Source organism: Coregonus clupeaformis, unplaced genomic scaffold (genome assembly GCF_020615455.1).
Source record: "Coregonus clupeaformis isolate EN_2021a unplaced genomic scaffold, ASM2061545v1 scaf1176, whole genome shotgun sequence".
NCBI classification, from domain to species: domain Eukaryota; kingdom Metazoa; phylum Chordata; class Actinopteri; order Salmoniformes; family Salmonidae; genus Coregonus; species Coregonus clupeaformis.
Genome location: NW_025534630.1, coordinates 149,435 through 172,424, shown reverse-complemented (window position 1 = coordinate 172,424; position 22,990 = coordinate 149,435). Strand labels below are relative to the sequence as shown.

The window sequence follows — 22,990 nt, the reverse complement described above, 5'->3', positions numbered from 1 at the left end:
TTAACTACCTGTATATGTATGTATTAACTACCCTTATTGTATGGTATTGGACTACCCTGAACTATTAATTATATATTACTCCTGTATATTATTATCTTTTGTACGGTATTGAACTGACCCTGTATATTATTATTAATACCCTGTATATAGTATGTATTAACTACCCTGTATATAGTATGTATTAACTACTATTGTTGTATTATACCCTGTATATAATGTAACTTTACAAACTACTATTAACTACCCTGAACTTACCCTGTATATAGTATGGTATTGAACTACCCTGTATATAGTATGGTATTGAACTACCCTGTACTATAGTATGTATTAAACTACCTGTATATAGTATGAGCATTAACACTTATAATAGTATGTATTAACTACCCTGTATATAGTATGTATTAACTTTTATAATTATGTATTGAACTACTTACATAGTTTATTAGACTGACCCTGTATATATTATATTAACTATATTTTGTATTAACTCTGTATATAATTTTATTTAACTTAACTACCTTTATATATGTATTAACTACCCTGACTTATTTATCATATTAACTACTTATATTTATTAAAACCTTATATTAGTATTACTATTTTATTACTAATATTTGTTTGATCCTTATATATATGTATTAACTACCCTGTATATAATATGTATTGAACTGACCCTGTATATAGTATGGTATTGAACTGACCCTGTATATAATATGGTATTGAACTGACCCTGTATATAGTATGGTATTGAACTGACCCCCTACATAGTATGGTATTAACTACCACCATACCTGTATATAGTATGGTATTGAACTGACCCTGTATATAGTATGGTATTGGAACTGACCCTGTATATAGTATGGTTTGGACTGACCCTGTATATAGTATGGTATTGAACTGACCCTGTATATAGTATGGTATTGAACTGACCCTGTAACTCCCTCCGTATATAGTATGGTATTGAACTGACCCTGTATATAGTATGGTATTGGATTACTGACCCTGTATATTAGTATGGTATTGAACTTGACCCTGTATACTCTAGTATGGTATTTGAACTGACCCTGTATATAGTATGGTATTGAACTGACCCTGTATATAGTATGGTATTGGACACTGACCCTGTTTTTGTTTTGACGCCCACTGACCCTGGTATATAGTATGGTATTGAACTTTACCCTGTATATAAGTATGGTATTGAACTGACCCTGTATATAGTATGGTATTGAACTGACCCTGTATATAGTATGGTATTGAACTGACCCTGTATATAGTATGGTATTGAACTGACCCTGGCCTATATAGTATGGTATTGAACTGACCCTGTATATAGTATGGTATTGGTAACTGACCCTGTATTGAACTGACCCTGTATATAGTATGGTATTGAACTGACCCTGTATATAGTATGGTATTGAACTGACCCTCTGCATATAGTATGGTATTGAACTGACCCTGTATATATATATTGAACTGACCCTGTATATGTATGGTATTGGCTATCCCTGCAACTGACCCTGCATATGTATGGTATTGAACTGACCCTGTATAGTATGGTATTGAACTGACCCTGTATAAGTATGGTATTGAACTGACCCTGTATATAGTATGGTATTGAACTGACCCTGTATATAGTATGGTATTGAACTGACCCTGTATATAGTATGGTATTGGAACTGACCCTGTTTTGGTTTGAACTGACCCTGTATATAGTATGGTATTGGAACTGACCCTGTATATAGTATGGTATTGACTGACCCTGTATATAGTATGGTATTGAACTGACCCTGTATATGTATGGTATTGAACTACCTGTTATAGTATTATTTGTTTTTGTATGTATTAACTACCCTGTATATAGTATGGTATTGAACTGACCCTGTATATAGTATGGTATTGGAACTGACCCTGTATATAGTATGGTATTGGAACTGACCCTGTATATAGTATGGTATTGAACTGACCCTGTATATAGTATGGTATTGAACTGACCCTGTATATAGTATGGTATTGAACTGACCCTGTATATAGTATGGTATTGAACTGACCCTGTATATAGTACGGTATTGGAACTGACCCTGTATATAGTATGGTATTGAACTGACCCTGTATATAGTATGGTATTGGAACTGACCCTGTATGTTTGAACTGACCCTGTATATAGTATGGTATTGAACTGACCCCTGTATATAGTATGGTATTGAACTGACCCTGTATATAGTATGGTATTGAACTGACCCTGTATATAGTATGGTATTGAACTGACCCTGTATATAGTATGGTATTGAACTGACCCTGTATATAGTATGGTATTGGAACTGACCCTGTATATAGTATGGTATTGAACTGACCCTGTATATAGTATGGTATTGAACTGACCCTGTATATAGTATGGTATTGAACTGACCCTGTATATAGTATGGTATTGAACTGACCCTGTATATAGTATGGTATTGAACTGATCCCTGTATATAGTATGGTATTGAACTGACCCTGTATATAGTATGGTATTGGAACTGACCCTGTATATAGTATGGTATTGAACTGACCCTGTATATAGTATGGTATTGAACTGACCCTGTATATAGTATGGTATTGAACTGACCCTGTATATAGTATGGTATTGAACTGACCCTGTATATAGTATGGTATTGAACTGACCCTGTATATAGTATGTATTGGAACTGACCCTGTATATGTTGGTATTGAACTGACCCTGTATATAGTATGGTATTGGAACTGACCCTGTATATAGTATGGTATTGAACTGACCCTGTATATAGTATGGTATTGAACTGACCCTGTATATAGTATGGTATTGAACTGACCCTGTATATAGTATGGTATTGAACTGACCCTGTATATAGTATGGTATTGGAACTGACCCTGTATATAGTATGGTATTGAACTGACCCTGTATATAGTATGGTATTGAACTGACCCTGTATATAGTATGGTATTGAACTGACCCTGTATATAGTATGGTATTGAACTGACCCTGTATATAGTATGGTATTGAACTGACCCTGTATATAGTATGGTATTGAACTGACCCTGTATATAGTATGGTATTGAACTGACCCTGTATATAGTATGGTATTGAACTGACCCTGTATATAGTATGGTATTGAACTGACCCTGTATATAGTATGGTATTGAACTGACCCTGTATATAGTATGGTATTGAACTGACCCTGTATATAGTATGGTATTGAACTGACCCTGTATATAGTATGGTATTGAACTGACCCTGTATATAGTATGGTATTGAACTGACCCTGTATATAGTATGGTATTGAACTGACCCTGTATATAGTATGGTATTGGAACTGACCCTGTATATAGTATGGTATTGAACTGACCCTGTATATAGTATGGTATTGAACTGACCCTGTATATAGTATGGTATTGAACTGACCCTGTATATAGTATGGTATTGAACTGACCCTGGACCCTGTATATAGTATGGTATTGAACTGACCCTGTATATAGTATGGTATTGAACTGACCCTGTATATAGTATGGTATTGAACTGACCCTGTATATAGTATGGTATTGAACTGACCCTGTATATAGTATGGTATTGAACTGACCCTGTATATAGTATGGTATTGAACTGACCCTGTATATAGTATGGTATTGAACTGACCCTGTATATAGTATGGTATTGAACTGACCCTGTATATAGTATGGTATTGGAACTGACCCTGTATATAGTATGGTATTGAACTGACCCTGTATATAGTATGGTATTGAACTGACCCTGTATATAGTATGGTATTGAACTGACCCTGTATATAGTATGGTATTGAACTGACCCTGTATATAGTATGGTATTGAACTGACCCTGTATATAGTATGGTATTGAACTGACCCTGTATATAGTATGGTATTGAACTGACCCTGTATATAGTATGGTATTGAACTGACCCTGTATATAGTATGGTATTGAACTGACCCTGTATATAGTATGGTATTGAACTGACCCTGTATATAGTATGGTATTGGAACTGACCCTGTATATAGTATGGTATTGAACTGACCCTGTATATAGTATGGTATTGAACTGACCCTGTATATAGTATGGTATTGAACTGACCCTGTATATAGTATGGTATTGGAACTGACCCTGGAACTGACCCTGTATATAGTATGGTATTGAACTGACCCTGTATATAGTATGGTATTGAACTGACCCTGTATATAGTATGGTATTGAACAGACCCTGTATATAGTATGGTATTGAACTGACCCTGTATATAGTATGGTATTGAACTGACCCTGTATATAGTACGGTATTGAACTGACCCTGGACCTGTATATAGTATGGTATTGAACTGACCCTGTATATAGTATGGTATTGGAACTGACCCTGTATATAGTATGGTATTGAACTGACCCTGTATATAGTATGGTATTGAACTGACCCTGTATATAGTATGGTATTGAACTGACCCTGTATATAGTATGGTATTGAACTGACCCTGTATATAGTATGGTATTGAACTGACCCTGTATATAGTACGGTATTGAACTGACCCTGGAACTGACCCTGTATATAGTATGGTATTGAACTGACCCTGTATATAGTATGGTATTGAACTGACCCTGTATATAGTATGGTATTGAACTGACCCTGTATATAGTATGGTATTGAACTGACCCTGTATATAGTATGGTATTGAACTGACCCTGTATATAGTACGGTATTGAACTGACCCTGTATATAGTATGGTATTGAACTGACCCTGTATATAGTATGGTATTGGAACTGACCCTGTATATAGTATGGTATTGAACTGACCCTGTATATAGTATGGTATTGAACTGACCCTGTATATAGTATGGTATTGAACTGACCCTGTATATAGTATGGTATTGAACTGACCCTGTATATAGTATGGTATTGAACTGACCCTGTATATAGTATGGTATTGAACTGACCCTGTATATAGTACGGTATTGAACTGACCCTGTATATAGTATGGTATTGAACTGACCCTGTATATAGTATGGTATTGAACTGACCCTGTATATAGTATGGTATTGAACTGACCCTGTATATAGTATGGTATTGAACTGACCCTGTATATAGTATGGTATTGAACTGACCCTGTATATAGTATGGTATTGAACTGACCCTGTATATAGTATGGTATTGAACTGACCCTGTATATAGTATGGTATTGAACTGACCCTGTATATAGTACGGTATTGAACTGACCCTGTATATAGTATGGTATTGAACTGACCCTGTATATAGTATGGTATTGGAACTGACCCTGTATATAGTATGGTATTGAACTGACCCTGTATATAGTATGGTATTGAACTGACCCTGTATATAGTATGGTATTGAACTGACCCTGTATATAGTATGGTATTGAACTGACCCTGTATATAGTATGGTATTGGAACTGACCCTGTATATAGTATGGTATTGAACTGACCCTGTATATAGTATGGTATTGAACTGACCCTGTATATAGTATGGTATTGAACTGACCCTGTATATAGTATGGTATTGAACTGACCCTGTATATAGTATGGTATTGAACTGACCCTGTATATAGTATGGTATTGAACTGACCCTGTATATAGTACGGTATTGGAACTCACCCTGTATATAGTATGGTATTGAACTGACCCTGTATATAGTATGGTATTGAACTGACCCTGTATATAGTATGGTATTGAACTGACCCTGTATATAGTATGGTATTGGAACTGACCCTGTATATAGTATGGTATTGAACTGACCCTGTATATAGTATGGTATTGAACTGACCCTGTATATAGTATGGTATTGAACTGACCCTGTATATAGTATGGTATTGAACTGACCCTGTATATAGTATGGTATTGAACTGACCCTGTATATAGTATGGTATTGAACTGACCCTGTATATAGTACGGTATTGAACTGACCCTGTATATAGTACGGTATTGAACTGACCCTGTATATAGTATGGTATTGAACTGACCCTGTATATAGTATGGTATTGAACTGACCCTGTATATAGTATGGTATTGAACTGACCCTGTATATAGTATGGTATTGAACTGACCCTGTATATAGTATGGTATTGAACTGACCCTGTATATAGTATGGTATTGAACTGACCCTGTATATAGTATGGTATTGGAACTGACCCTGTATATAGTATGGTATTGAACTGACCCTGTATATAGTATGGTATTGAACTGACCCTGTATATAGTATGGTATTGAACTGACCCTGTATATAGTATGGTATTGAACTGACCCTGTATATAGTATGGTATTGAACTGACCCTGTATATAGTATGGTATTGAACTGACCCTGTATATAGTATGGTATTGAACTGACCCTGTATATAGTATGGTATTGAACTGACCCTGTATATAGTATGGTATTGAACTGACCCTGTATATAGTATGGTATTGAACTGACCCTGTATATAGTATGGTATTGAACTGACCCTGTATATAGTATGGTATTGAACTGACCCTGTATATAGTATGGTATTGAACTGACCCTGTATATAGTATGGTATTGAACTGACCCTGTATATAGTATGGTATTGAACTGACCCTGTATATAGTATGGTATTGAACTGACCCTGTATATAGTATGGTATTGAACTGACCCTGTATATAGTATGGTATTGAACTGACCCTGTATATAGTATGGTATTGGAACTGACCCTGTATATAGTATGGTATTGAACTGACCCTGTATATAGTATGGTATTGAACTGACCCTGTATATAGTATGGTATTGAACTGACCCTGTATATAGTATGGTATTGAACTGACCCTGTATATAGTATGGTATTGAACTGACCCTGTATATAGTATGGTATTGAACTGACCCTGTATATAGTATGGTATTGGAACTGACCCTGTATATAGTATGGTATTGAACTGACCCTGTATATAGTATGGTATTGAACTGACCCTGTATATAGTATGGTATTGAACTGACCCTGTATATAGTATGGTATTGAACTGACCCTGTATATAGTATGGTATTGAACTGACCCTGTATATAGTATGGTATTGAACTGACCCTGTATATAGTATGGTATTGAACTGACCCTGTATATAGTATGGTATTGAACTGACCCTGTATATAGTATGGTATTGAACTGACCCTGTATATAGTATGGTATTGAACTGACCCTGTATATAGTATGGTATTGAACTGACCCTGTATATAGTATGGTATTGAACTGACCCTGTATATAGTATGGTATTGAACTGACCCTGTATATAGTATGGTATTGAACTGACCCTGTATATAGTATGGTATTGAACTGACCCTGTATATAGTATGGTATTGAACTGACCCTGTATATAGTATGGTATTGAACTGACCCTGTATATAGTATGGTATTGAACTGACCCTGTATATAGTATGGTATTGAACTGACCCTGTATATAGTATGGTATTGAACTGACCCTGTATATAGTATGGTATTGGAACTGACCCTGTATATAGTATGGTATTGAACTGACCCTGTATATAGTATGGTATTGGAACTGACCCTGTATATAGTATGGTATTGAACTGACCCTGTATATAGTATGGTATTGAACTGACCCTGTATATAGTATGGTATTGAACTGACCCTGTATATAGTATGGTATTGAACTGACCCTGTATATAGTACGGTATTGAACTGACCCTGTATATAGTATGGTATTGAACTGACCCTGTATATAGTATGGTATTGAACTGACCCTGTATATAGTACGGTATTGAACTGACCCTGTATATAGTATGGTATTGAACTGACCCTGTATATAGTACGGTATTGAACTGACCCTGTATATAGTATGGTATTGAACTGACCCTGTATATAGTACGGTATTGAACTGACCCTGTATATAGTACGGTATTGAACTGACCCTGTATATAGTACGGTATTGAACTGACCCTGTATATAGTACGGTATTGAACTGACCCTGTATATAGTATGGTATTGAACTGACCCTGTATATAGTATGGTATTGAACTGACCCTGTATATAGTATGGTATTGGAACTGACCCTGTATATAGTATGGTATTGAACTGACCCTGTATATAGTACGGTATTGAACTGACCCTGTATATAGTATGGTATTGAACTGACCCTGTATATAGTATGGTATTGGAACTGACCCTGCCTATATGTATGGTATTGAACTGACCCTGTATATAGTATGGTATTGAACTGACCCTGTATATAGTATGGTATTGAACTGACCCTGTATATAGTACGGTATTGAACTGACCCTGTATATAGTATGGTATTGGAACTGACCCTGTATATAGTATGGTATTGAACTGACCCTGTATATAGTATGGTATTGGAACTGACCCTGTATATAGTATGGTATTGAACTGACCCTGTATATAGTATGGTATTGAACTGACCCTGTATATAGTATGGTATTGAACTGACCCTGTATATAGTATGGTATTGGAACTGACCCTGGAACTGACCCTGTATATAGTATGGTATTGAACTGACCCTGTATATAGTATGGTATTGAACTGACCCTGTATATAGTATGGTATTGAACTGACCCTGTATATAGTACGGTATTGAACTGACCCTGGAACTGACCCTGTATATAGTATGGTATTGAACTGACCCTGTATATAGTATGGTATTGGAACTGACCCTGTATATAGTATGGTATTGAACTGACCCTGTATATAGTATGGTATTGAACTGACCCTGTATATAGTATGGTATTGAACTGACCCTGTATATAGTATGGTATTGAACTGACCCTGTATATAGTATGGTATTGAACTGACCCTGTATATAGTATGGTATTGAACTGACCCTGTATATAGTACGGTATTGAACTGACCCTGTATATAGTATGGTATTGAACTGACCCTGTATATAGTATGGTATTGAACTGACCCTGTATATAGTATGGTATTGAACTGACCCTGTATATAGTACGGTATTGAACTGACCCTGTATATAGTACGGTATTGAACTGACCCTGTATATAGTATGGTATTGAACTGACCCTGTATATAGTATGGTATTGAACTGACCCTGTATATAGTACGGTATTGAACTGACCCTGTATATAGTACGGTATTGAACTGACCCTGTATATAGTACGGTATTGAACTGACCCTGTATATAGTATGGTATTGAACTGACCCTGTATATAGTACGGTATTGAACTGACCCTGTATATAGTACGGTATTGAACTGACCCTGTATATAGTACGGTATTGAACTGACCCTGTATATAGTATGGTATTGAACTGACCCTGTATATAGTACGGTATTGAACTGACCCTGTATATAGTATGGTATTGAACTGACCCTGTATATAGTATGGTATTGAACTGACCCTGTATATAGTATGGTATTGAACTGACCCTGTATATAGTACGGTATTGAACTGACCCTGTATATAGTATGGTATTGAACTGACCCTGTATATAGTATGGTATTGAACTGACCCTGTATATAGTATGGTATTGGAACTGACCCTGTATATAGTATGGTATTGAACTGACCCTGTATATAGTATGGTATTGGAACTGACCCTGTATATAGTAGGGTATTGAACTGACCCTGTATATAGTATGGTATTGGAACTGACCCTGTATATAGTATGGTATTGAACTGACCCTGTATATAGTATGGTATTGAACTGACCCTGTATATAGTATGGTATTGGAACTGACCCTGTATATAGTACGGTATTGAACTGACCCTGTATATAGTACGGTATTGAACTGACCCTGTATATAGTATGGTATTGAACTGACCCTGTATATAGTATGGTATTGAACTGACCCTGTATATAGTATGGTATTGAACTGACCCTGTATATAGTATGGTATTGAACTGACCCTGTATATAGTATGGTATTGGAACTGACCCTGTATATAGTATGGTATTGAACTGACCCTGTATATAGTAGGGTATTGGAACTGACCCTGTATATAGTATGGTATTGAACTGACCCTGTATATAGTATGGTATTGAACTGACCCTGTATATAGTATGGTATTGAACTGACCCTGTATATAGTATGGTATTGGAACTGACCCTGTATATAGTATGGTATTGAACTGACCCTGTATATAGTATGGTATTGAACTGACCCTGTATATAGTATGGTATTGGAACTGACCCTGTATATAGTATGGTATTGAACTGACCCTGTATATAGTATGGTATTGAACTGACCCTGTATATAGTATGGTATTGAACTGACCCTGTATATAGTATGGTATTGAGAACTGACCCTGTATATAGTATGGTATTGGAACTGACCCTGTATATAGTATGGTATTGGAACTGACCCTGTATATAGTATGGTATTGAACTGACCCTGTATATAGTATGGTATTGAACTGACCCTGTATATAGTATGGTATTGAACTGACCCTGTATATAGTATGGTATTGAACTGACCCTGTATATAGTATGGTATTGAACTGACCCTGTATATAGTATGGTATTGGAACTGACCCTGTATATAGTATGGTATTGAACTGACCCTGTATATAGTATGGTATTGAACTGACCCTGTATATAGCATGGTATCGAACTGACCCTGTATATAGTATGGTATTGAACTGACCCTGTATATAGTATGGTATTGAACTGACCCTGTATATAGTATGGTATTGAACTGACCCTGTATATAGTATGGTATTGAACTGACCCTGTATATAGTATGGTATTGAACTGACCCTGTATATAGTATGGTATTGAACTGACCCTGTATATAGTATGGTATTGAACTGACCCTGTATATAGTACGGTATTGAACTGACCCTGTATATAGTACGGTATGGAACTGACCCTGTATATAGTATGGTATTGAACTGACCCTGTATATAGTATGGTATTGAACTGACCCTGTATATAGTATGGTATTGAACTGACCCTGTATATAGTATGTTACTTACTTATTGTGTTCTTCATATTTCTTCTTATTTCTCCTGTGTTTTTTTCTAGTATTACATTGTTATTGATTAATGCATTGTTGGGTTTTGAGTTTGCAAGAAAGACATTTCACTGTACTTGTGCATGTGACATTAAAACTTTAGAATGGTGTTTTCCCGCTAATTGTATTTTGGAAAATGTTTGGAAAATCCCATTTTATTGGCTGCTTCATTATACGAGTTCCATGTTCTGTTAATCTGCATCAGCATAATCTGAATGGGATTTCTGTCATTCTGAGTGGACGCCCTAACGTCATCCGTGGGTGGACGCACCAACGGGCTTACGCACCCAAAGCATATGGGTCCGGTAAATTAAAAATCTTCCCGGTCACTTTGTCCAGCACCACATTTTCTTAACGGAAACCCTGACACACACACACACACACACACTCACACACACACACACACACACAGGCCTCACCAGGACGGTGAACTTTCCGCTGAGCAGTTCAGAGCGGAGAGGTTCCTCGTCTGGGTTAATGTTGAAGATGCCCTCCTTAATCCTCGTGTTCTGATAAAGACCAATCACAGACATACATACAGGCAAGGTCAGGGGTCACCATTAGCACATACTGGCATAGGTGGGGAATTTACAGTGTATCTGGGCCTAATACACACAAAAATGCTCTCTCTCTCTCTCTATCACTCACACTCACACCAGTAGTGTCTGATCCCTCTCTGTACCTTGTATTCCTGGAAGAGGTCTATTGCTCGGGGGACGTGGAACTTGCGTGCCATGAGGAACTTGACGGCGGTTGGCTGAGAGACCAGGGATGCACTGTGGGGCTGCTCCCTGCTACGCACCTCCCTCAGGAACTCCTCCACCGCCTGGGGACGGACGGAAGGGATGGTGGGGGGGAGGGATGTTGGGGAGGAGGGGGTCAGAGGGGAGGTGGGGGACGGACGGAGGGGATGGTGGGGGAGGGATGTTGGGGAGGAGGGGTGTCAGAGGGGAGGTGGGGGACGGACGGAGGGGATGGTGGGGGGAGGGATGTTGGGGAGGAGGGGTCAGAGGGGAGGTGGGGGACGGACGGAGGGGATGGATGTTGGGGAGGAGGGGGTCAGAGGGGAGGTGGGAGAACAAGGAATGGAAGTTACAGGGGATGAGAGGTGGGGACGAGAGGGGGATATTGGGGGGAGAGAGATTGGGGGAGGCATTAGAGGGGGGATATTTGAGGAGAGGGGGAGAGAGAGGACAGAGAAGTGGGGGAGTTATAAGAGGGGGAGAGGAGAGGTCATAGAGTTGTTGACACTTGTGGCTCATGGTTGAACCCCTATGTGGTGGGTTGTGGTGGTGCCTACAGTGCTCAGTGTAACCTACATCCCTAGGAAACGGCAAAGAGCTACCAAGCCCAGTCACTACTTGGCTAAAATCAACAGCTACTCAACCTGAGTGATTGGTTAATAGAAAGACAGTCACACAGATATATACATACAGCCTACTTCACGTGCTTGAACTGGGTGGACCTAAAGCTTCAACGAATATCCAGTGACGTTAGTGATATCTAACCAGTGATTACATTTAATATAATAATATAATATGCCATTTAGCAGACGCTTTTATCCAAAGCGACTTACAGTCATGCGTGCATACATTTTTGTGTATGGGTGGTCCCGGGGATCGAACCCACTACCTTGGCGTTACAAGCGCCGTGCTCTACCAGCTGAGCTACAGAGGACCACCATTTACATTTTAGTCATTTAGCAGACGCTCTTATCCAGAACGACTTACAGGAGCAATTAGGGTTAAGTGCCTTGCTCAAGGGCACATCGGCAGATTCCAGCGACCTTTCGGTTACTGGAACAACGCTCTTAACCACTAAGCTACCTGCCGCCCGGTGATATTCAACATCATCAACTAGGTCCGTTTGACACTTGACAGCGGTTTATCCCATCTACTTCAATATCCATTTTTGGCAAAGCTGCACATAGCAAGGTCCCTGGAAGGGGAGAGAGAGCTTGCCTCTCTCCCGGGAGTCTTGACCTTGCCTCAAAATGTGACTCCCGTTACAATTTCACGTAAAGCGGTAACATGATTCATATTTTGGGAGGGGGTGGGGGGAGATACCAACAGTCGGAGAGCTAACGTTAATGTTACCGGTGTTAGAAAGCAAATAATGTGTGTTGCTAGCTTGAGTAGCCGCATTAGTCAAATAACTAGCTAGCTAAGAGATGGGAGTGACCGAGCAAGTCGTAGTTACTAGCTAGGACCATAGTTACTCGTCTACTGTGGCCAATATAGTTTAATTAAAGACATTAAGAAACTGACTAGTTAAATCAAACAGATAAACTATGACAGTGTGGTCTAGCGTCAGCTAAATTATATCTGATGACAATCCCATCATCGATGACGAAAGAGAGTCAACGTCAACTAGCAATCTAGCCAGCCAGTTGAATGACGGCAACAAACTTTCTAGGAACTGGGAGCAAATTCTGTGAACCGACTGCCGTAAACTTGATAGCTAGTTAGCTAACGTCCGTGCTATGACTAACAACACTCAAAGCAAAACATGTCACTACTCGACGTATAACGCAACCTTGTACTGACATCTTTTACTTCAGAAATGGAAGTCGTATTTTGCCTCAAATTAAGCAGGAATGTAAAAAATGTTGTCTTACTATAGTTACCTAGCTAACAGGCTAGCAAGCTACATGTGGTTAGCCAGAGGGGATGTGGGTAAACAACTCGGTCTTCCTCTCGGGCTAACGTTAGCTGTCGCTAGGTAGCCATGTAGCCATCTGCGTTCAATGACTGACGACGTTAGTTAACGTTAGGTCTCAAACGGGAGAAAAAAAAACTAACTTAGCGAAAATAACAAATATAATCTAACCAGTGAGATTGTAACTTTACTAAATATTTGCAAAGCAAAATGCTAGTCAGCCAGCTAAACGTTAGCAGTCTACTGGGAGTTGCAACTAGACGAGAGTGCTAAAGCAGCTAGCTAGAAGTAGCATGCTAGCCTAGCGGCTGTCATAATATATGGAACCGGCCACGGATATTTACGAGACAGTATCCTCACCGAGGAGAACGCTGACATACAACCTAACCAAACATTGGGTTTATTATACAAATAATGGAAACCACAAATGTAAAAATCCACGGTTTGACGATAGCACCATGGTAAACCAAGCCCTTACCAGTTCCTCCTGACTTGTCAAGGCCTCCGCCATCTTGAAGCCAAGGCAACGTCGTTGTCACTAGTTACCACAGCCACAAAGTCAGAATACTATACATTATTGTAAAAATTCATGAAATCAAAAATGAGCTTTTTGGTCAGGGTTTAAGGTTTAAGGTTAGGCAGAAGGCTAGCAGTGTGGTTAAGGCTAGGTTTAAAGTCAGATTTTAAGAAGGTAGATAAAAAAATAGGCGGGGTTTAGCCATAATTTTGACATTGTGGTTGTGGTAACTAATGTTTAGTGCGATCCCTAATCCTTCGGACGTCCTTACCCTAAACCCTAACTTTAACCCCAAACCTTAACCTAACTTTACATTTTAACGTCAATGTCGTCCCAAGGATCCCGGGTTAACAAGACTACGGGCCGCCAAAGGGCTCACTCTACCAAAGGTCGTAGTTAGTGTTTACTTCTAATGCAGATGATGATTGAATTAATTCTGCACCGTTCTTTTAAAATGTTAGGTGACCCAACACATGGTGGAAAAGTATACAAGGTTTGGTTAATGACTGACAATGAATAACAAAAAATGTATATCCATGTTGTGATGTTATTTTCCATACATTAATTTATGTAATGCAATAAAATAGACAGAACAGATTGCAACAGTTCAGTCATATAACAGCTTGAAAACTATTTTTATTGGACCATCACTTGAGTTGTCTGTCACAACAATTTACATCATATCATGGTTTTGTGTATTTTTTTAATATATTTTTTTACATGTTATGCTTCTGACATTCATTATCAACAAAATCACGATAGATATTTCCTGTGCAAGACAGTTGGCCATGGAGAGTGTCTCAACGGCACCCTAATCCCTATACATTAGTGCAGTAAACAGGCAGTAGGGTGTACTTTGGGACAGATCCCATGTCCGAGGGTTTAGTAGGGAGCTACAGTGAGGGGGAAAAAAAAAGTATTTGATCCACCGCTGATTTTTGTACGTTTGCCCACTGACAAAGACATGATCAGTCTATAATTTTAAATGGTAGGTTTATTTACATTTACATTTTATCATTTAGCAGACGCTCTTATCCAGAGCGACTTACAGTTAGTGAATACATATTTTTTTATACTGGCCCCCCGTGGAATCGAACCACACCCTGCGTTGCAAACGCCATGCTCTATCACTGAGCTCATCCCTCCGCCATTCTCCTACTGGACGACGTGCAGTCGAGGCCGGCGGCTGCGCAGAGCTATTAAGATCTAGTGGCACAGTTCCGCGTCTTAGACGCCTAGTTGAACAGTGAGAGACAGAATAACAACAACAACAAAAAATCCAGGAAAACGCATGTCAAGAATGACTGATCATTACATTTACATTATTTAGCAGACGCTCTTATCCAGAGTGACTTACAGGAGCAATTAGGGTTAAGTGCCTGATCATGTCTTTGTCAGTGGGCAAAGGTACAAAATCAGCAGGGGACCAAATCCTTTTTCCTCCTCACTGTACATCTAAATACAAGGAGGGAAGAGCAGGGACAGATCAGTCTCATTTTAGACACTTTTTCTCTCTCTGACATACAGTGGGGGGAAAAAGTATTTAGTCAGCCACCAATTGTGCAAGTTCTCCCACTTAAAAAGATGAGAGGCCTGTAATTTTCATCATAGGTACACGTCAACTATGACAGACAAAATGAGAAGAAAAAAAAATCCAGAAAATCACATTGTAGGATTTTTAATGAATTTATTTGCAAATTATGGTGGAAAATAAGGATTTGGTCACCTACAAACAAGCAAGATTTCTGGCTCTCACAGACCTGTAACTTCTTCTTTAAGAGGCTCCTCTGTCCTCCACTCGTTACCTGTATTAATGGCACCTGTTTGAACTTGTTATCAGTATAAAAGACACCTGTCCACAACCTCAAACAGTCACACTCCAAACTCCACTATGGCCAAGACCAAAGAGCTGTCAAAGGACACCAGAAACAAAATTGTAGACCTGCACCAGGCTGGGAAGACTGAATCTGCAATAGGTAAGCAGCTTGGTTTGAAGAAATCAACTGTGGGAGCAATTATTAGGAAATGGAAGACATACAAGACCACTGATAATTACATTTACATTTTATCTCCCTTGATCTGGGGCTCCACGCAAGATCTCACCCCGAGGGGTCAAAATGATCACAAGAACGGTGAGCACAGAGAGAGCTCATATTGAAACAAACAGCGCCAAGAGGGGGGTCTCTCTCTCTCTCTCTCTCTCTCTCTCTCTCTCTCTCTCTCTCTCTCTCTCTCTCTCTCTCTCTCTCTCTCTCTCTCTCTCTCTCTCTCTCTCTCTCTCTCTCTCTCTCTCTCTCTCTCTCTCTCTCTCTCTCTCTCTCTCTCTCTCTCTCTCTCTCTCTCTCTCTCTCTCTCTCTCTCTCTCTCTCTCTCTCTCTCTCTCTCTCTCTCTCTCTCTCTCTCTCTCTCTCTCTCTCTCTCTCTCTCTCTCTCTCTCTCTCTCTCTCTCTCTCTCTCTCTCTCTCTCTCTCTCTCTCTCTCTCTCTCTCTCTCTCTCTCTCTCTCTCTCTTTTCCTCTCTCTCTCTGTCTTCTCTCTCTCTCTCTGTGTCTGTGTCTCTCTCCCGGGATCGAACCCACTACCCTGGCGTTACAAGCGCCATGCTCTACCAATTGAGCTACAGAGGACTGTATTCAAAATGTTTACAGTGGATGGTTGACTATCAGGGACTGTATTCATAATGTGTAGGAGCGCTGATCTAGGATCAGGGACTGTATTGACAAAGCCTCTCAGAGTAGGAGTGTTGATCTGGGATCAGGGACTGTCTTCCCAAAGCCTCTCAGAGTAGGAGTGTTGATCTGGGATCAGGGACTGTCTTCTCAAAGCCTATCAGAGTAGGAGTGTTGATCTGGGATCAGGGACTGTATTCCCAAAGCCTCTCAGAGTAGGAGTGTTGATCTGGGATCAGGGACTGTATTCCCAAAGCCTCTCAGAGTAGGAGTGTTGATCTGGGATCAGGGACTGTATTCCCAAAGCCTATCAGAGTAGGAGTGTTGATCTGGGATCAGGGACTGTCTTCCCAAAGCCTCTCAGAGTAGGAGTGTTGATCTGGGATCAGGGACTGTCTTCCCAAAGCCTCTCAGAGTAGGAGTGTTGATCTGGGATCAGGGACTGTCTTCCCAAAGCCTCTCAGAGTAGGAGTGTTGATCTGGGATCAGGGACTGTCTTCCCAAAGCCTCCCAGAGTAGGAGTGTTGATCTGGGATCAGGGACTGTCTTCCCAAAGCCTATCAGAGTAGGAGTGCAAGGCAAGGCAAAACTGATCCCAGATCAGCCCTGTTAGCTTTCGCCTGTCCAGTTCCTTCATGCACATCAATACAGGGCGAGGAGAGGAGGGGAGGAAGCCACGGTAAGACTATTGACACACGGCCCTTCAGTCTTAACGGTTCTGAACGCAGCACAACAGACACCTAAACAAACACACACACATTTTAAAAACATTTTCACAACAAAAAAAACCCACGTGGTAAAAAATGTATTACAGACTAAGAAATGCACATCATGGACGCGCACATCCATAAATAATCACTTAATTGAACGAAAATATTTTTTTTCCAATGGTTTGGATGGTTTAAAACATACATCGTCAACAGGAGTGTGATGATATGGGGATGGTCTGGATGGTTTAAAAACATACATCGTCAACAGGAGTGTGATGATATGGGGATGATCTGGATGGTTTAAAACATACATCGTCAACAGGAGTGTGATGATATGGGGATGGTCTGGATGGTTTAAAACATACATCGTCAACAGGAGTGTGATGATATGGGGATGGTCTGGATGGTTTAAAACATACATCGTCAACAGGAGTGTGATGATATGGGGATGGTCTGGATGGTTTAAAACATACATCGTCAACAGGAGTGTGATGATATGGGGATGATCTGGATGGTTTAAAACATACATCGTCAACAGGAGTGTGATGATATGGGGATGGTCTGGATGGTTTAAAACATACATCGTCAACAGGAGTGTGATGATATGGGGATGGTCTGGATGGTTTAAAACATACATCGTCAACAGGAGTGTGATGATATGGGGATGGTCTGGATGGTTTAAAACATACATCGTCAACAGGAGTGTGATGATATGGGGATGGTCTGGATGGTTTAAAACATACATCGTCAACAGGAGTGTGATGATATGGGGATGGTCTGGATGGTTTAAAACATACATCGTCAACAGGAGTGTGACTATATGGGGATGATCTGCTGAATGGTCGCGTTCATTAGGGCCGTTAAGTTTTAAAACCTTTTGCAACAGTGAACCAAGGAGTCTGTCTGCGCTAAGTACCGTTGTACAGAGATATGGTACAGTATGGTAGAAGAGCCGATCTAGGATCAGTTTACCCTTTCAGATCATGATTCATGACATTATAGGAACAGGGGGGGGACCGGATCCTAGATTAGCACTTCTAGGACAGGACACAAGGCGAACTCTAAATGTAAAGATTATTTGGTGGTTCTGAAATGATCCATCATCACTGTCCCTCCCATCATCAACAGACAGACTAACCTGTTATCATCACTGTCCCTCCTATCATCAACAACAGACAGACTAACCTGTTATCATCACTGTCCCTCCCATCATCAACAACAGACAGACTGACCTGTTATCATCACTGTCCCTCCCATCATCAACAACAGACTAACCTGTTATCATCACTGTCCCTCCTATCATCAACAGACTAACCTGTTATCATCACTGTCCCTCCCATCATCAACAGACAGACCAACCTGTTATCATCACTGTCCCTCCCATCATCAACAACAACAGACTAACCTGTTATCATCACTGTCCCTCCTATCATCAACAACAGACTAACCTGTTATCATCACTGTCCCTCCTATCATCATCAACAACAGACTAACCTGTTATCATCACTGTCCCTCCTATCATCATCAACAACAGACAGACTAACCTGTTATCATCACTGTCCCTCCTATCATCAACAACAGACTAACCTGTTATCATCACTGTCCCTCCTATCATCAACAACAGACTAACCTGTTATCATCACTGTCCCTCCTATCATCATCAACAACAGACTAACCTGTTATCATCACTGTCCCTCCTATCATCATCAACAACAGACAGACTAACCTGTTATCATCACTGTCCCTCCTATCATCAACAACAGACAGACTAACCTGTTATCATCACTGTCCCTCCTATCATCAACAGACTAACCTGTTATCATCACTGTCCCTCCTATCATCATCAACAGACTAACCTGTTATCATCACTGTCCCTCCTATCATCAACAGACTAACCTGTTATCATCACTGTCCCTCCCATCATCAACAGACAGACTAACCTGTTATCATCACTGTCCCTCCCATCATCAACAACAGACAGACTAACCTGTTATCATCACTGTCCCTCCTATCATCATCAACAGACTAACCTGTTATCATCACTGTCCCTCCTATCATCATCAACAGACTAACCTGTTATCATCACTGTCCCTCCTATCATCATCAACAGACTAACCTGTTATCATCACTGTCCCTCCTATCATCATAAACAGACTAACCTGTTATCATCACTGTCCCTCCTATCATCAACAACAGACTAACCTGTTATCATCACTGTCCCTCCTATCATCAACAACAGACAGACTAACCTGTTATCATCACTGTCCCTCCTATCATCAACAACAGACAGACTAACCTGTTATCATCACTGTCCCTCCTATCATCAACAACAGACTAACCTGTTATCATCACTGTCCCTCCTATCATCAACAGACTAACCTGTTATTATCACTGTCCCTCCTATCATCATCAACAGACAGACTAACCTGTTATCATCACTGTCCCTCCTATCATCAACAACAGACTAACCTGTTATCATCACTGTCCCTCCCATCATCAACAGACAGACTAACCTGTTATCATCACTGTCCCTCCTATCATCAACAGACAGACTAACCTGTTATCATCACTGTCCCTCCTATCATCAACAGACAGACTAACCTGTTATCATCACTGTCCCTCCTATCATCATCAACAGACTAACCTGTTATCATCACTGTCCCTCCTATCATCATCAACAGACTAACCTGTTATCATCACTGTCCCTCCTATCATCAACAGACTAACCAGTTATCATCACTGTCCCTCCTATCATCATCAACAACAGACTAACCAGTTATCATCACTGTCCCTCCTATCATCAACAACAGACTAACCTGTTATCATCACTGTCCCTCCCATCATAAACAACAACAGACTAACCTGCTATCATCACTGTCCCTCCTATCATCAACAACAGACTAACCTGTTATCATCACTGTCCCTCCTATCATCAACAGACTAACCAGTTATCATCACTGTCCCTCCTATCATCATCAACAGACTAACCAGTTATCATCACTGTCCCTCCTATCATCAACAACAGACTAACCTGTTATCATCACTGTCCCTCCCATCATAAACAACAACAGACTAACCTGCTATCATCACTGTCCCTCCCATCATCAACAACAGACTAACCTGTTATCATCACTGTCCCTCCCATCATCAACAACAGACAGACTAACCAGTTATCATCACTGTCCCTCCTATCATCATCAACAACAGACTGACCTGTTATCATCACTGTCCCTCCTATCATCAACAACAGACAGACTAACCTGTTATCATCACTGTCCCTCCCATCATCAACAGACTAACCTGTTATCATCACTGTCCCTCCCATCATCATCAACAACAGACTGACCTGTTATCATCACTGTCCCTCCTATCATCAACAACAGACAGACTGACCTGTTATCATCACTGTCCCTCCCATCATCAACAACAGACAGACTGACCTGTTATCATCACTGTCCCTCCCATCATCAACAGACTAACCTGTTATCATCACTGTCCCTCCTATCATCATCAACAGACAGACTAACCTGTTATCATCACTGTCCCTCCCATCATCATCAACAGACAGACTAACCTGTTATCATCACTGTCCCTCCTATCATCAACAACAGACAGACTAACCTGTTATCATCACTGTCCCTCCCATCATCAACAACAGACTGACCTGTTATCATCACTGTCCCTCCTATCATCATCAACAACAGACTGACCTGTTATCATCACTGTCCCTCCCATCATCAACAGACAGACCAACCTGTTTATATAGTGAATGGCTGACATAGCTTCTGACTGAAGAGAGCATATTGGGGGCGTCCCAATAACATTTCCTTTCTCCGGGAAGTGGGCACTCATTCAGTACTTTTCACTAAACCAAAAACCATTGGATTGGTAGAGGCTATCATATTTACTATACCACTCATTTCCTTTCAAACCAGTGAAGGGAAGTGAACAAGTGCACACTCTGGGAGGAAGGAGAGATGATTGGGACGCACCTAAACTCAGCAACAACAAAAAAAGAAACGTCCCTTTTTCAGGACCCTGTATTTCAAAGATAATTCGTAAAAATCTAAATAAACTTCACAGGTCTTCACTGTAAAGGGTTTAAACACCGTTTCCCGTGCTTGTTCAATGAACCATAAACAATTAATGAACATGCACCTGTGGAACGGTCGTTTAGACACTAACAGCTTACAGACGGTAGGCAATTAAGGTCACAGTTATGAAAACTTAGGACACTAAAGAGGCCTTTCTACTGACTCTGAAAAACACCAAAAGAAAGATGCACAGGGTCCCTACTCATCTGCATGAACGTGCCTTAGGCATGCTGCAAGGAGGCATGAGGACTGCAGATGTGGCCAGGGCAATAAATTGCAATGTCCGTACTGTGAGACGCCTAAGACAGCGCTACAGGGAGACAGGACGGACAGCTGATCGTCCTCGCAGTGGCAGACCACGTGTAACAACACCTGCACAGGATCGGTACATCCAAACATCACACCTGCGGGACAGGTACAGGATGGCAACAACAGCTGCCCGAGTTACACCAGGAACGCACAATCCCTCCATCAGTGCTCAGACTGTCCGCAATAGGCTGAGAGAAGCTGGACTGAGGGCTTGTAGGCCTGTTGTAAGGCAGGTCCTCACCAGACATCACCGGCAACAACGTCGCCTATGGGCACAAACCCACCGTCGCTGGGCCAGACAGGACTGGCAAAAAGTGCTCTTCACTGACGAGTCAAGGTTTTGTCTCACCAGGGGTGATGGTCGGATTTGCGTTTATCGTCGAAGGAATGAGCGTTACACCGAGGCCTGTACTCTGGAGCGGGATCGATTTGGAGGTGGAGGGTCCGTCATGGTCTGAGGCGGTGTGTCACAGCATCATCGGACTGAGCTTGTTGTCATTGCAGGCAATCTCAACGCTGTGCGTTACAGGAAGACATCCTCCTCCCTCATGTGGTACCCTTCCTGCAGGCTCATCCTGACATGACCCTCCAGCATGACAATGCCACCAGCCGTACTGCTCGTTCTGTGCGTGATTTCCTGCAAGACAGGAATGTCAGTGTTCTGCCATGGCCAGCGAAGAGCCCGGATCTCAATCCCATTGAGCACGTCTGGGACCTGTTGGATCGGAGGGTGAGGGCTAGGGCCATTCCCCCAGAAATGTCCGGGAACTTGCAGGTGCCTTGGTGGAAGAGTGGGGTAACATCTCACAGCAAGACCTGGCAAATCTGGTGCAGTCCATGAGAAGGAGATGCACTGCAGTACTTAATGCAGCTGGTGGCCACACCAGATACTGACCGTTACTTTTGATTTTGACCCCCCCCCATTTGTTCAGGGACACATTATTCAATTTCTGTTAGTCACATGTCTGTGGAACTTGTTCAGTTTATGTCTCAGTTGTTGAATCTTGTGATGTTCATACAAATATTTACACATGTTAAGTTTGCTGAAAATAAATAAAACGCAGTTAA

At 40.7% G+C, this 22,990-nt stretch overlaps 1 protein-coding gene across 1 annotated transcript; it reads right to left on the bottom strand.

Annotated features, from left to right (window-relative positions):
- Positions 1-11,385: 11,385 nt before the first annotated feature.
- Positions 11,386-14,216, bottom strand: LOC123486364 (tyrosine-protein phosphatase non-receptor type 9-like; the record flags this gene model as incomplete). The annotated part of the gene is made up of 3 exons (XM_045217677.1): positions 14,103-14,216; positions 11,649-11,792; positions 11,386-11,475 (listed from the first exon to the last, which is right to left on the bottom strand). Coding segments are annotated over exons 1-3 (267 nt in total), but the record flags the coding sequence as incomplete, so codon positions are not given.
- Positions 14,217-22,990: the final 8,774 nt, after the last annotated feature.